Source organism: Panulirus ornatus, chromosome 40 (assembly GCF_036320965.1).
Source record: "Panulirus ornatus isolate Po-2019 chromosome 40, ASM3632096v1, whole genome shotgun sequence".
In the NCBI taxonomy this organism is placed as follows: domain Eukaryota; kingdom Metazoa; phylum Arthropoda; class Malacostraca; order Decapoda; family Palinuridae; genus Panulirus; species Panulirus ornatus.
In genome coordinates, this window is record NC_092263.1 from 15,605,166 (window position 1) to 15,619,008 (window position 13,843).

General features: G+C 45.4%; 3 protein-coding genes across 4 annotated transcripts; 1 reads left to right on the forward strand and 2 right to left on the reverse strand.

Moving 5' to 3' along the window:
- Positions 1–4,437: 4,437 nt before the first annotated feature.
- On the forward strand, positions 4,438–6,232 carry LOC139761600 (uncharacterized). Its single transcript, XM_071685859.1, has 2 exons — positions 4,438–4,457; positions 5,048–6,232. The coding sequence occupies exons 1-2, from the start codon at positions 4,455–4,457 to the stop codon at positions 5,900–5,902; spliced, it is 858 nt and encodes a 285-aa protein (XP_071541960.1). The 5' UTR covers positions 4,438–4,454; the 3' UTR covers positions 5,903–6,232.
- Positions 6,233–8,225: 1,993 nt separating this feature from the next.
- On the reverse strand, positions 8,226–9,806 carry LOC139761602 (uncharacterized). The gene is made up of 2 exons (XM_071685860.1): positions 9,711–9,806; positions 8,226–9,246 (listed from the first exon to the last, which is right to left on the reverse strand). The coding sequence occupies exons 1-2, from the start codon at positions 9,711–9,713 to the stop codon at positions 8,500–8,502; spliced, it is 750 nt and encodes a 249-aa protein (XP_071541961.1). The 5' UTR covers positions 9,714–9,806; the 3' UTR covers positions 8,226–8,499.
- Positions 9,807–11,868: 2,062 nt separating this feature from the next.
- Positions 11,869–13,533, reverse strand: LOC139761603 (uncharacterized). Of its 2 annotated transcripts, XM_071685862.1 has the most exons (3): positions 13,435–13,533; positions 12,475–12,943; positions 11,869–12,420 (listed from the first exon to the last, which is right to left on the reverse strand). In XM_071685862.1, the coding sequence occupies exons 1-3, from the start codon at positions 13,435–13,437 to the stop codon at positions 12,143–12,145; spliced, it is 750 nt and encodes a 249-aa protein (XP_071541963.1). In that variant the 5' UTR covers positions 13,438–13,533; the 3' UTR covers positions 11,869–12,142. The 2 variants fall into 2 exon arrangements, with proteins under 2 accessions (XP_071541963.1, XP_071541962.1); XM_071685861.1 differs by having other exon boundaries at positions 11,869–12,943.
- Positions 13,534–13,843: the final 310 nt, after the last annotated feature.

Genomic DNA, 13,843 nt, shown 5'->3' on the forward strand with positions numbered 1-13,843 from the left:
AGAAGAGTTTGTCGGGATGCTTCTGTGCTGACCATCTGGACCACTGTTACCGTGGCTGCTCAAAGATGATATATGGCCCCAAGTCCACCCACCCTGACCTGTCTGACTCCAGAGTCTCACAGTTTTGTCTCCCTTATGTCTATGTTTTCTCTGACACTGTGGGGCCTCCAACATCGTTGAGCTAAATGTTCTCGTAAGATTAATCGTCTCGAAGTTGAGCTCTGTGGAGACGAGTCCATTATCCAGGTCAGAATTCACGGTTTAATGTTTCTGTTGTGACTACCTCTCAGACACAGTGTCCGAGGGGTGACTGACACTGCCCCTGTTTACCACCGCGGACAATAGCATAAGTCGTGGGAGACTAACACGCACAGGACATGTCTCTCTCTCTCTCTCTCTCTCTCTCTCTCTCTCTCTCTCTCTCTCTCTCTCTCTCTCTCTCTCTCTCTCTCTCTCTCTCTCTCTCTCTCTCTCTCTCTCTCTCGCCTTTTCAGACGACACAGCTGAAGGCTGGAGCGGTTTTACCACCCTAGTTCATACATAGATCAAGTGCAGTTTAATTCTATAAGTGTAGGAAACCATCATGGTTAAGCCATTATCATGACGTTAAAGCCATCTAGAAAGCCAAGGTATGTTCATAAGACTATCTAAGGACGTGAATTATCATCGTTATCTTCACATATCTTCAACACAAAATGACTCGACCACGCCAGCATACCGGTCACTAGATAGCGTTATCCCCGTCGGCGTCTAATTTCCCAGTTACGTGAAATTCTGTCCACATCCTCCACCAAGTACCACTCCTCCACCAACGACGCCACTTCCCTCCCGCCTGCCACTTCCACTCCGCTCCCACCAATTTTCTTCTTCATGACCACAGACGCCCACTCTGCCTGGTCTCAAGCCTCAGCACGACTCTCACCTGTGCCTCTGTCCGTGTAAACCTTATATCTGCGTAGCTAGGGAGGGAGGGAGGGAAGAAAAGGGAGGAAGGGAAGGAAGAAAAAGGGAAATGAAAAGAGGGAGAGAGGCTAAGGAAGGGCTAGGGCTTGAAGGACGTGAAGGGAAGGAGTGAGAGTAAGGGAGGGAAGGATGGAGGGAGGGAGGGAGGGAAGGTGTTGCCTCTCGTCACACTTGGAGTCCCACTACCCTCCTGCTGACTCACTCTCCCTGCATACAGACGCACGTATTTACACAAGTTATTTTGGTCAAGTTCCAACAACAAAGATGAATGTGAAAGCAGCAAGCTGTGCCTCACCTCCCCGTCGGCATCTGGAGTACGGCTCAGGGACAAGAGCCCTTTCCAGTGGACGGTTTACGAATGTCTTCCGTAAAACATGTAAAGATACCACTAAGCTCTTCCCTGATGAAGGCAACGTGCAGAAACTGCGGTAAATCACTAACAAGGTCTGAGTGGTGAACGTGCGCTAAGATATGATCCTCTTATGGTTCACCAGATGAAGGTCTTACAGTCTTGTGCACAGTTCGCCTCCTCTGGGCTTCCCGTTTCATGGGTCCGTCTCATGTTGCACTCGCGGTGTGAGCTCTGGCTTGATGCAGTCTACAGGTAATTTGCCATGAAGGATTACCGGTCTTTTCAAGTAGCTTGGAGTGTGCATCTTGATTGTGCCTCATTTAGGATACACCTCATTCTTTTCATATTTGGTTCTCAGCATTACAACATGTTAGCAAACTGCCACCTTTTTTTTATGGAAAACTACATAATTACCTCATCGTTTCTTGACTGCATGAGATTGAAGCCACGTATATAATTTGATTCACAAAAGTTTTCTGTCTTGTCAAGAAGGTCGTCACACAAACGAGTAACAAAAGAAGAAAAAGATAAAGAGAAACACAAAATCTTTCGTTGGAGGCCACCCAACGTTCTAGGAAGTGTCGAAAATGCAATTTGATATGCAATTCACCGCTTGTTAACACGAGTGTGTGCTGTTGTGTTCTCCTCACTCAAGGCTCTCCAAGGTATTACATACGAGAGAGAAAAAGATCAATATCGCAGCATTGTAGGTACTGAACACAGTAGAACTAAGAGTAAGTGTATGGTAAGTGAATACTATCATAGTAATCACTTCCGCTACCCCAGCAACACTTCCATGCAAAAACGTGAGCTACCGACCAGCTCCTCTATGCTACAGCCTCCACCCACACACATGTACTCATTCTTTGTTCATAGGTGTCACACTCGGCCTTCATCTTCCTCAGTTTCCTCTCACCTCACACATACACACACACACCTCTGGTCATCCCACGAGCCTCTGTGTCTACCCCATGTCTAGGCCGTCTCACATGTCAATCTTCCTTAGTTCTACTTTCCTCGTCTTCCTCCTACACACCTTACTCTAACAACTTCATTCATCTGGCAATATCATTAAGCTCTCTTTACTTGTACTACGAAGCTTATTCACAATTATCATAAAAACTGAAGGATCTACTTCTCATCATTAGAGAATTATGGGGGGAAAACATGTTATAAACATATCTGAGACATGACATAATTTCTATCTTTCTGACGGGAAAAATCAACGTTTTCCCCGAGACGTTTCCTTAAATATCTTATTTCTGTCTTCATATTGTACATACATCGTTATCATGTTATCACAAACCAACAGCATAAGAGTCATAACCACTGAAGATATCAGATACAACTGATTTTGGATATGTCTACCGAACCGTAGAAAATATATTTTTCTCTTAAGGTCTGAAGTACTGGAAAATTCCTGCAGATGACACTATCAACATAATTGATGATAGTGACATTAGTAGTATCATTATCATGAGGACCGACGTACCTCCTTGTGTGTAACGCTTGAGCAGCCAAAACCTTGTCTTTTGAGGAAGAAGCGTCGACGTGTAGCTTAACCTTAATCCTCTCCTTGTTTGTTGCCGAGCCAGATCCTATCTTAAGGCTGCCTCAAGTAGCATGAGACTGTAGGACATCCTTGCTTGGGGAAATTCTATCATTTTATGAAGGTTAGGTTTATTGTGGCAGCTTCATTGCTCAGCTGTTCAAGAGGGCAACAAGATACACATCTTATCTTCGCCAGATTATGTCCTGTGTTGACCACAATAGCATCGAAAAGAAGATGACAGAAGTATAAGGGTTCAGGGGAGTTTTCAGGTCAAAAGTTTTAGTCACATTCATTGTACAATTACTGCAGCTCATCGGTAATGGATTAAGTGATGGAGTCAGTCTGGATTTTGTATCTTTAATGGTTTTTTCATTCCGTAGTATAAGTAGCGCTTCACTGTAGCTTATACGGAAGAGAATATAGTCATCTGAAGCAATGAAAACCAATCATATCTGAAATTTGTTGCTACGAAGCTGGGGAAGAATAGTATTGAGATGGTAAATTCGTTCGGTGAAGTGGTCGTCCATGTTCCACTAGGAAGCAACATTGGGATGTGAATGTATCAATCACCTGGCCCTCTCGCCAGACGGGAGGACGTGACATGCAGTTTGAGTAAGTGAGAATCGGTGTGGAGTAATATCCACCATGTCAAGAGTTAGCGGTGGCCACTTCCAAGTCACGCTTGAGAGGCTCACGCTGTCCTCAGAGGGCGTTATAGCTGTGAGGTGGGTTAATGACATACGTGACGCTTACGTAATATCTGAAACCATTGTTTATGATTTGCGAAGTGTTCTGTCGTGACGCTGTAAAGCACAACGTACAGAAAGGTCATCTAAGTGGTACTGACAGACTTTAACCTGGTGAGTAAGATATGAAATAGAAAATTTGATTGATGATCATGCCCTGGTTATGGAACACTGCATATTTATTTGTGTTGTATTCACATAAATGTAGAATCAAAGCTTGGTAAATGTCAAGCAATTCGAACGATTAGAGTATTAGAATTATTTGTTGTAAGATGTTCTTTCCACCTTGCGAACCTCCTCAAGCTGAAACTAAGTTGTGGTATCCTAATTTTCTTACCGGACCACCTTAATTCCCTTCACTGGGCCACCTTGATTGTTCCGTTGAACCATCCTACTCTTCTTGCTGGGTTATAGATACTAAAGTCCCCTTTCCTGGGCCATCTTGACGGTCCACTCTAGCCATCCTCATTTCCTCGCTGGTCCATCTTAATTGTCGAGCTCGTCCATCTTCATTATCCCGCTCTGTCATCGTTTCTCTCCTCCTAAGCCATCCACGAAAGAAATCCTATTGCTCTTTCTTGATCAATCTTTTCTTTATGTACATTGCATATCATGCGCTTGATGTGTGGAATAAGAAGAAAATCCTACGTAAGGCCAGCTCAACACAAAAGTGCACAAAAACACATTCTTATGTTATAGTATTTGTGTTTGTAACGGTGACGAGGGTTAGCATGTTCAAGGGCTGACCAAATGTAAGTAGCATGACTGAGTGATAAATCATGCTGGATATATAAGACGGTGCAAGACGTGACAGGACCAGAGTCAGCCAACTCCTGCAGACATGGTGAGATCTTGGGAATCACTTCTGTACGAGTTATGGTAGATAGTGGAGTGTTAGACCTAGTGGGGTACATTCTCACGATCCTCGAGCGCTACGGCACCGCCAGGTCAAAGACCAGGCAATCATATCCAAGGGTCATACCGTTGTGATCAAGAGTGGAACCGTTGTGTTCAGGGGTCGCACCGTTGTGCTCAATGGTCGCACCTTTGTGCTCAAGGGGTGAAAGGCTAAGATTAGACCAGTAATGGATTTCTATGAAATATCTTTCCAAACCCTTTTGGTGTTTAGTTCAATTAGAAGATCCTGGTAACGCGATTGAGTGTACATTAGACAAGGCTCCCTCGTAGAGGGTAGTTCAAAGTAGTTAAAAACACCGTTGCATCAGAGTTGCAAAAAACCCTATAATGTCCTTAATCTTAAAGAAATGTTCATTTTTATGCAACCTTACCCTGTGCACGGGATGAATCAAGGCTCCTAGAGAGAGAGAGAGAGAGAGAGAGAGAGAGAGAGAGAGAGAGAGAGAGAGAGAGAGAGAGAGAGAGAGAGAGAGAGAGAGAGAGAGAGAGATCTAACACAGTCTTCAAACATTTCAGAGGGCGTCCCACACACTATTGCTGGTTCTCCTGGTCAACGCGACATCCGCCGACCATGGTGGTGGTGGTGGCGGTGGTGGTAAAGGTGGAGGCGGCGGAGGAGGAGGCTCAATCTTTTTGAGTCATGGAGGAGGCGGCGGAGGAGGCGGCGGAGGAGGTGGAGGCTACGGTGGAGGCGGCGGAGGTGGAGGCCGTGGAGGAGGCAGAATTGTCATAAGCCATGGTGGAGGCGGCGGAGGCGGAGGCTACGGAGGAGGCGGCGGAGGTGGAGGCTTTGGAAGAGGTGGCGGAGGCGGTGGCTACGGGGGAGGCGGCATAGGCGGAGGATTCGGAGGAGGCGGAGGCTATGGAGGAGGTGGAAGCCATGGAGGAGGCAGTGTAATTGTAAGCCATGGCGGTGGCGGTGGAGGCTACGGCGGAGGTGGCATTGGTGGAGGATTCGGAGGAGGTGGTGGAGGTGGAGGCTATGGCGGAGGTGGAGGACATGGAGGAGGCGGTGGTGGTGGAAGCTACGGTGGAGTTAGTGTAGTTGTCACCCGTGGAGGAGGTGGCAGAGGCGGTGGCGGAGGCGGAGGTGGAGGCTACGGAGGAGGCGGTATTGGTGGAGGTTTCGGTGGAGGTCTTGGCGGAGGCTATGGGGGAGGCAGTATAGTTGTGAGTCATGGAGGAGGTGGTGGAGGTTATGGAGGAGGAGGTATAGGTGGAGGCCGTGGAGGAGGAGGCGGAGGTGGAGGCTACGGAGGAGGCAGCATAATTGTAAGTCATGGAGGAGGAGGCGGAGGTGGAGGGTATGGAGGAGGAGGAGGAGGAGGAGGAGGAGGAGGAGGTGGTCATTCCGGTGGTTACTATGGCTAGTCAGGAGGCAACTGCACCTGAGGTTCTACTCCTGGTGGTGGACCTCTTCACCCGTTACCTCCCTCCTTCAGGAGAACAAGATCTCGTGGACGCCTGCTGCAGGAGGACCACGGTCCCTACCCAGATCACCCTCTCAAGAACCCCCTACTCTCATCTGTCGCTCACTGTCTTCAGTCTGTCTTAGATTCAGTATATGTTACTTGGCCATTATTTCTCAAAAGCTCATGTAAAAGATTATTTTTTTACAATTACTCTTACAAAATGTTTTATTTTTCTACAATTGCTCTTATAGAATGTATCATTTTTACTCAGTAAATCTTATGAAACGTATTATTTCTTCTTTTTCATTACCATTCATACATATAGAGAATATTTTCCTTGAAATGACTACTGATACTTGATAGATAATATCTGCTTTACTGCAAAGGAGAAGTTCAAATAGAAAAATAAAGGCAGTGGGCAGAAATACAGATTTTTGTATTGCATGATAATTCAGAGGTATGTAACTAAAACGTCATTTCTTTGTCAACATTGTGCTTTTGATGTTTTCACCATACATCTCAAGGGTGTTATCTAAAGGATAAATGGAACAATCTAAAGAATCAGAAGTATTTGTATTGCTAAGGGAAAGAAGAATCGTAAATTTCATAACAACGAAACTATATCTAAGCCCCTTCAAAATCAATTTCCCTAGGCATAAAGAATACTATATATATGCTTTAAACTGTATTGTCAAGTGTAAGGCTTAACTGTATATGTGTTTACATACGGACCTGCTGTACTTTGATAGACTTAGAAGAGGTTATCTCCTCATGATAACACATACAGCTATACTGATTTCTTTACCAGAACCATTTTGCTACAATACAGTTTCATATACTTCCATAAGATATGCACTTCTTTAACTACATTCTTAGAAGTTATAACATTCAATTAATTATGCATTGCAAGCCCTGAAATTCTGATTCTTTATTGATTTTTTCCTCTCATTTTAAGGCTCGTTCAATGAAAGGATTTATAGTAATCTTCAAAATTTGTATGACTGATTTTCTTTATTCAGAAGACTATAAATTACCATCATGGAAGATAGAACAGTACAACAATGTAGCTTCATCTGCAACGAAACCCGTTTATATAATCGCACAAAAATTGACGGAGACCCACTGGCTGTTGCATGGTGGAAATGCCTGGATCTTACTTTCTGTATATACTGTGGTTAAGCTGACCTAATGATAACATCACAATGATTCATTTCGGTCTGAATAAAAGTCTGCAAAGCACATGGAATGGCATCTCTTATGCATGGCTTGCATATATTTTTCCTTCGGTATCATTGCAAACATGACATCTACAGAATCGAGCAAACTTTCGTGAAAAGAAAGCCTGCTTAATTGGCTTCTTCCTGTACCGATAGATATATCATCTGCTTAACCAAAAGCGTCTCACCTAACATTCCTTGCCAACGTGATCGGTCTAATGCTAACTCTCCAACCGATAGAGCCGCTTCCTTGTAACCTTAGATTCTTGTAATTTTAGTCTAGATGATTTCACATCAATATATTCTCCCTTTGAACCTCCATAAGCTCTACCCTATATTGTCCTCGACCAGAGTCATCCCATATTCTACCAACATAAGTGGACAAGACGTATGGTCCGGAGGGCAATACCCTCTTCTGCCGTATGTCCATGACGATACCTCGCCAACGTGGGAAACAGCGAGGTAGCGCCAGTGACAGCCGAAGAAAAGCCGCGTTCGTACACATCCGTACTGTACCGTCATATACAATGCACCAAGACTACTGCCACCTGTTCGTTTGTTGCATAACTAATGGTCTCAGCTACAAGTTGTGCACTCTCCACCCTTCCCCTCCTCCAGACTCCTACTGCAGCTACCAACATGAGGAAGGCAGAGCTTGTCTCCCATACCTTATGTATACGTTACAGCTCTATAGACGACTCCTGTCAGTATGTACGGACATCCCTCGGTTATGATCCTTTTTCGCTGCATCCCATCTTCTTTGTTTTACATTTACTCGGGTTGAATTTCAACTTTGTCTCAAACCAACTTTAGAATTGGTTTCAGTCCCCTTGCAAATTGATGCAGTCCCCTACAACATACACAGAACAAGATGATTTCAAGTACCATGCTGAGCTGGGTAGATATTTTATCTCTAATTCCACAACATTTATGAAATCTGTATTTGGTTGTTAATCAGAATTTAAGATTTCTTTTTCTCTCTATTCATTAGTATATAAATTCTTTAAACAAAAACATATGTGCAATTAGTCTCCAATTATCTAAGGTATTTAACAAAATAAGAACTTCATGATGATGAATTTATTGAGCTTATACATGTCAGTCATAAGAGCCGCAAGAATTCAAGATAAGAGCAGTGTTGACAGCATGATCCTGATGAAGGGGTTCGTTATCTTGGTTTTTAAGAGATCTTCTCTGACGTCTTAATTTCTTGAAGAAGGAGAATATCTGCCGGGAGATCCTCCAGCAGAGCAGGACTTCCTGAGTCCCTAGTGATGATTCCTCCAGATGAACCACCAGCATGACCTCCTCCTTCTCCAAATATTATTCTGCCATAGAATTAACCGTAGTAGCCACCTCCTGAGCCTCCGCCAACGATGATTCCTCCAGATGAACCTCCTCCACCGTAGCCACCGCCGCCACCGCCACCGCCTCCGCCGCCGCCTCCATGGCTTACAACAACACGTCCTCCTCCGTAGCCTCCACCTCCGCCACCTCCTCCGATTCCTCCGCCTATACCTCCTCCTCCTCCATATCCTCCACCGCCTCCCCCATGGCTTACAACTACACTTCTTCCTCCAAACCTTCCACCTCCAGCTCCTCCTCCATAGCCTCCACCTCTACCTCCTCCAATAAAGCCTCCACCTATACCTCCTCCTCCGTAGCCTCCACCTCCGCCGCCTCCTCCACGAGTTACAACGACACTCACTCTTCCACGGCTTCCACCTCCGCCACCTCCTCCGTAGCCTCCGCCTATGCCACCTCCTCCGAAGCCTCCACCTCCGCCACCTCCTCCGTAGCCTCCGCCTATGCCACCTCCTCCGAAGCCTCCAACTCCGCCACCTCCTCCGTAGCCTCCGCCTCCGCCGCCTCCACCATGGCTTACTACAATACTGCTTCCACCACGACCTCCACCTCCGCCGCCTCCACCGTAGCCTCCGCCTCCTCCGCCGCCTCCTCCATGACTCAAAAAGATTGAGCCTCCTCCTCCGCCGCCTCCACCTTTACCACCACCGCCACCACCACCACCATGGTCGGCGGATGTCGCGCTGACCAGGAGAACCAGCAATAGTGTGTGGGACGCCCTCTGAAATGTTTGAAGACTGTGTTAGATCTCTCTCTCTCTCTCTCTCTCTCTCTCTCTCTCTCTCTCTCTCTCTCTCTCTCTCTCTCTCTCTCTCTCTCTCTCTCTCTAAATGCTTACCTTCACATCATATCTCTTTAGTAAACAATATCGTCTTGCTGATGCATGAGGACTGCATGGATCTATGTTTTCCAACAAACTTTTCACTTCACCATAACTAAAGAAATGCAAATCCTTTTAGTATCACCGGCGTATCGGCTATGAATATGCTGTGTGAGCCTTCATGAACTTGTAAGTTAAACCTCTAAAGTAATTCTACACAATAACCACCACAACAACATTCTAATACTTAAACTTTCTAATTGTAAGAAACTTTGATGAGAAATGGTAATTGATTTTCCAGTCCCTGTGTGGCGATGGGACTTCAGTGGATCAGATCATGCACTGCAGGATGCCAGGAAGCTCACCATGTCTCCAGGAGTTGGCTGACTCTGCTCTGGTCACTCCGGCTCTGCCTTATATATCCACTAGGATCGGTCCACCAGGGTCAGCTGACTTCTAACAGGTCAGCAGTTGAACGATCTATCCCTCAGGACCGTTACGGGCGACACTGCTACACTATGGCAGTATTGTCTTGTTCCTTGTGGCATGCTGGACAGTGTAGGTAATGTAGGTTCCTTCTGTATGATGTGCCTCGTCACTCACTTAAATTAGCCAAGATGGTCGAGCAGGACTTTGTCTCAGAATCGTCCATGAGTTAAGTAAGAGAAGGAGCACTGAACTGCTCCTTAAGTGAAAAGCCATAGTTCGCAGTTTTAACTTGAATTGATCCACATAACGTAGTTCTGATGTAGAATGACTTCTTTATTGGCACAGACACCTAGTGTAAACACACAGTGGCTACACTAATACACTTCCTTCAGACTAGCTTATTGGTACCAACACGCTTTAGATATTTTTCATAGCATTCGATTTGTCAATACTAAAGAAAGATGGAAAATTTGAGTCTGTGAATATTTGATACATATGTAAAATTTTAGCTTTTTCAAGAAAATGTAATGAAGAATACAGGGTAGAGTTACCTAGTCCAGATGTGTGTTGAAGGATTACTGTGAAATCCGTAATCACTGGAGGCTTGAGGTTTCCGGATGATATGTAGATTATTTTGCTGATTCTCTTATAATCTTAAGCTACCAAGGACGCATTCTGGCTTCATTTTCACTGCATCATACCTTATCGAAACTTTCTTGCAATTGTCTAAACGCGAACCATCAAATTGAACAGATCTGTATTCCTCTAGCTACTGTATATACTAATGATATAACCTGTCCTTCATCGGTAGTCGAACCAACGTAACAGAAAATAGATTACTAAAGCATTGAAACCTTTATATAAGAAATCTGTTGAATTTTTGTAAATTAGAATATGTCTAGAGAGTTTAAACACATAACAAAACCAAGAATGACGAGTTGGAACTCATATTGACACTAATAAGAGTGGGTTCGAACACATAACACGACCTAAGATGTTGGGTTTCACCTGATGAATGAACTGGATAGAAGTTTAAACTCTCACTTTTAAAGTATATTTGAAGGCTGACTGCCAGTCATACAAATATATACAAAGGAATTCAAAGAACAACCAAACAATGGGTCATGCTCCTCGTTTAAAATCCTTTGGTTGTCCTTTTCTTCCATCCGACTAGACTTACTGCTATCTAAAGACATGTTTGCTGATCGGAGTGTTAAAGTTAGGTATGTCAAGGCGAAGACTCAATATTGGTCCTTGGTAGTGCACGTCCACCTGGTTACAAGGCTGCCAAAGTAATCGTGGTCACCGGAACTGGATATTTAGGTTGATAGTCCTCTGTGAGTGCGTCGTCACCTCCCAGTGAGTGTTGTTTTGAATGACAGATTCTACAGCTCATGATAAACTCTGGTAACATTCAGCCTTTTGTTCACATACGCGATGGGTGAACATCATCATTGTGTAGCACTAAAGCAAACAAACGTATATTATTGCATCGCTCTTCCACTGTGGCAAGCTTCAGTATGATTAAGGCAAACCCGCACTCTAGCGTCATGTGCAATGCACCGAAATTAATGCCACCCTTCCGCGTGTTGCATAACTAATGGTCCCAGCTTCAAGTTGTGCACTCTCCATCTCCTCCTCCTCCAGACTCCTACTGCAGCTACCATAGGAGGAAGGCAGAGCTTGTCTTCCATACCTTAAGTATAAGTTACAGCTCTATCAACGACTCCTGTCAGTATGTACGGACATCCCGCGGTTATGATCCTTTTTCGCTGCATCCCATCTTCTTTGTTTTACATTTACTCGGGTTGAATTTCAACTTTGTCTCAAACCAACTTTAGAATTGGTTTCAGTCCCCTTGCAAATTGATGCAGTCCCCTACAACATACACAGAACAAGATGATTTCAAGTACCTTGCTGAGCTGGGTAGATATTTTATCTCTAATTCCACAACATTTATGAAATCTGTATTTGGTTTGTTAATCAGAATTTAAGATTTCTTTTTCTCTCTATTCATTAGTATATAAATTCTTTAAACAAAAACATATGTGCAATTAGCCTACAATTATCTAAGGTATTTAACAAAATAAGAACTTCATGATGATGAATTTATTGAGCTTATACATGTCAGTCATAAGAGCCGCAAGAATTCAAGATTAGAGCAGTGTTGACAGCATGATCCTGATGAAGGGGTTCGTTATCTTGGTTTTTAAGAGATCTTCTCTGACGTCTTAATTTCTTGAAGAAGGAGAATATCTGCCGGGAGATCCTCCAGCAGAGCAGGGCTTCCTGAGTCCCTAGTGATGATTCCTCCAGATGAACCACCAGCATGACCTCCTCCTTCTCCAAATATTATTCTGCCATAGAATTAACCGTAGTAGCCACCTCCTGAGCCTCCGCCAACGATGATTCCTCCAGATGAACCTCCTCCACCGTAGCCACCGCCGCCACCGCCGCCTCCGCCGCCACCGCCTCCATGGCTTACGACAACACGTCCTCCTCCGTAGCCTCCACCTCCGCCACCTCCTCCGATTCCTCCGCCTATACCTCCTCCTCCTCCATATCCTCCACCGCCTCCCCCATGGCTTACAACTACACTTCTTCCTCCAAACCTTCCACCTCCAGCTCCTCCTCCATAGCCTCCACCTCCGCCACCACCTCCATGGCTAACACTCACACTTCCTCCTCCATAGCCTCCACCTCTACCTCCTCCAATAAAGCCTCCACCTATACCTCCTCCTCCGTAGCCTCCACCTCCGCCGCCTCCTCCACGAGTTACAACGACACTCACTCTTCCACGGCTTCCACCTCCGCCACCTCCTCCGTAGCCTCCGCCTATGCCACCTCCTCCGAAGCCTCCACCTCCGCCACCTCCTCCGTAGCCTCCGCCTATGCCACCTCCTCCGAAGCCTCCAACTCCGCCACCTCCTCCGTAGCCTCCGCCTCCGCCGCCTCCACCATGGCTTACTACAATACTGCTTCCACCACGACCTCCACCTCCGCCGCCTCCACCGTAGCCTCCGCCTCCTCCGCCGCCTCCTCCATGACTCAAAAAGATTGAGCCTCCTCCTCCGCCGCCTCCACCTTTACCACCACCGCCACCACCACCACCATGGTCGGCGGATGTCGCGCTGACCAGGAGAACCAGCAATAGTGTGTGGGACGCCCTCTGAAATGTTTGAAGACTGTGTTAGATCTCTCTCTCTCTCTCTCTCTCTCTCTCTCTCTCTCTCTCTCTCTCTCTCTCTCTCTCTCTCTCTCTCTCTCTCTCTCTCTCTCTCTCTCTCTCTCTCTCTCTCTCTCTAATGCTTACCTTCACATCATATCTCTTTAGTAAACAATATCGTCTTGCTGATGCACAAGAACTGCATCGATCTATGTTTTCCAACAAACTTTTCACTTCACCATAACTAAAGAAATGCAAATCCTTTTAGTATCACCGGCGTATCGGCTATGAATACGCTGTGTGAGACTTCATGAACTTGTAAGTTAAGCCTCTAAAGTAGTTCTACACAATAACCAACACAACAACATTCTAATACTTAAACTTTCTGATTGTAAGAAACTTTGATGAGAAATGGTAATTGATTTTCCAGTCCCTGTGTGGCGATGGGACTTCAGTGGATCAGATCATGCACTGCAGGATGCCAGGAAGCTCACCATGTCTCCAGGAGTTGGCTGACTCTGCTCTGGTCACTCCGGCTCTGCCTTATATATCCACTAGGATCGGTCCACCAGGGTCAGCTGACTTCTAACAGGTCAGCAGTTGAACGATCTAACCCTCAGGACCGTTACGGGCTACACTGCTACACTATGGCAGTATTGTCTTGTTCCTTGTGGCATGCTGGACAGTGCAGGTAATATAGGTTCCTTCTGTTTGATGTGCCTCGTCACTCACTTAAATTAGCCAAGATGGTCGAGCAGGACTTTGTCTCAGAATCGTCCATGAGTTAAGTAAGAGAAGGAGCACTGAACTGCTCCTTAAGTGAAAAGCCATAGTTCGCAGTTTTAACTTGAATTGATCCACATAACGTAGTTCTGATGTAGAATGACTTCTTTATTGGCACAG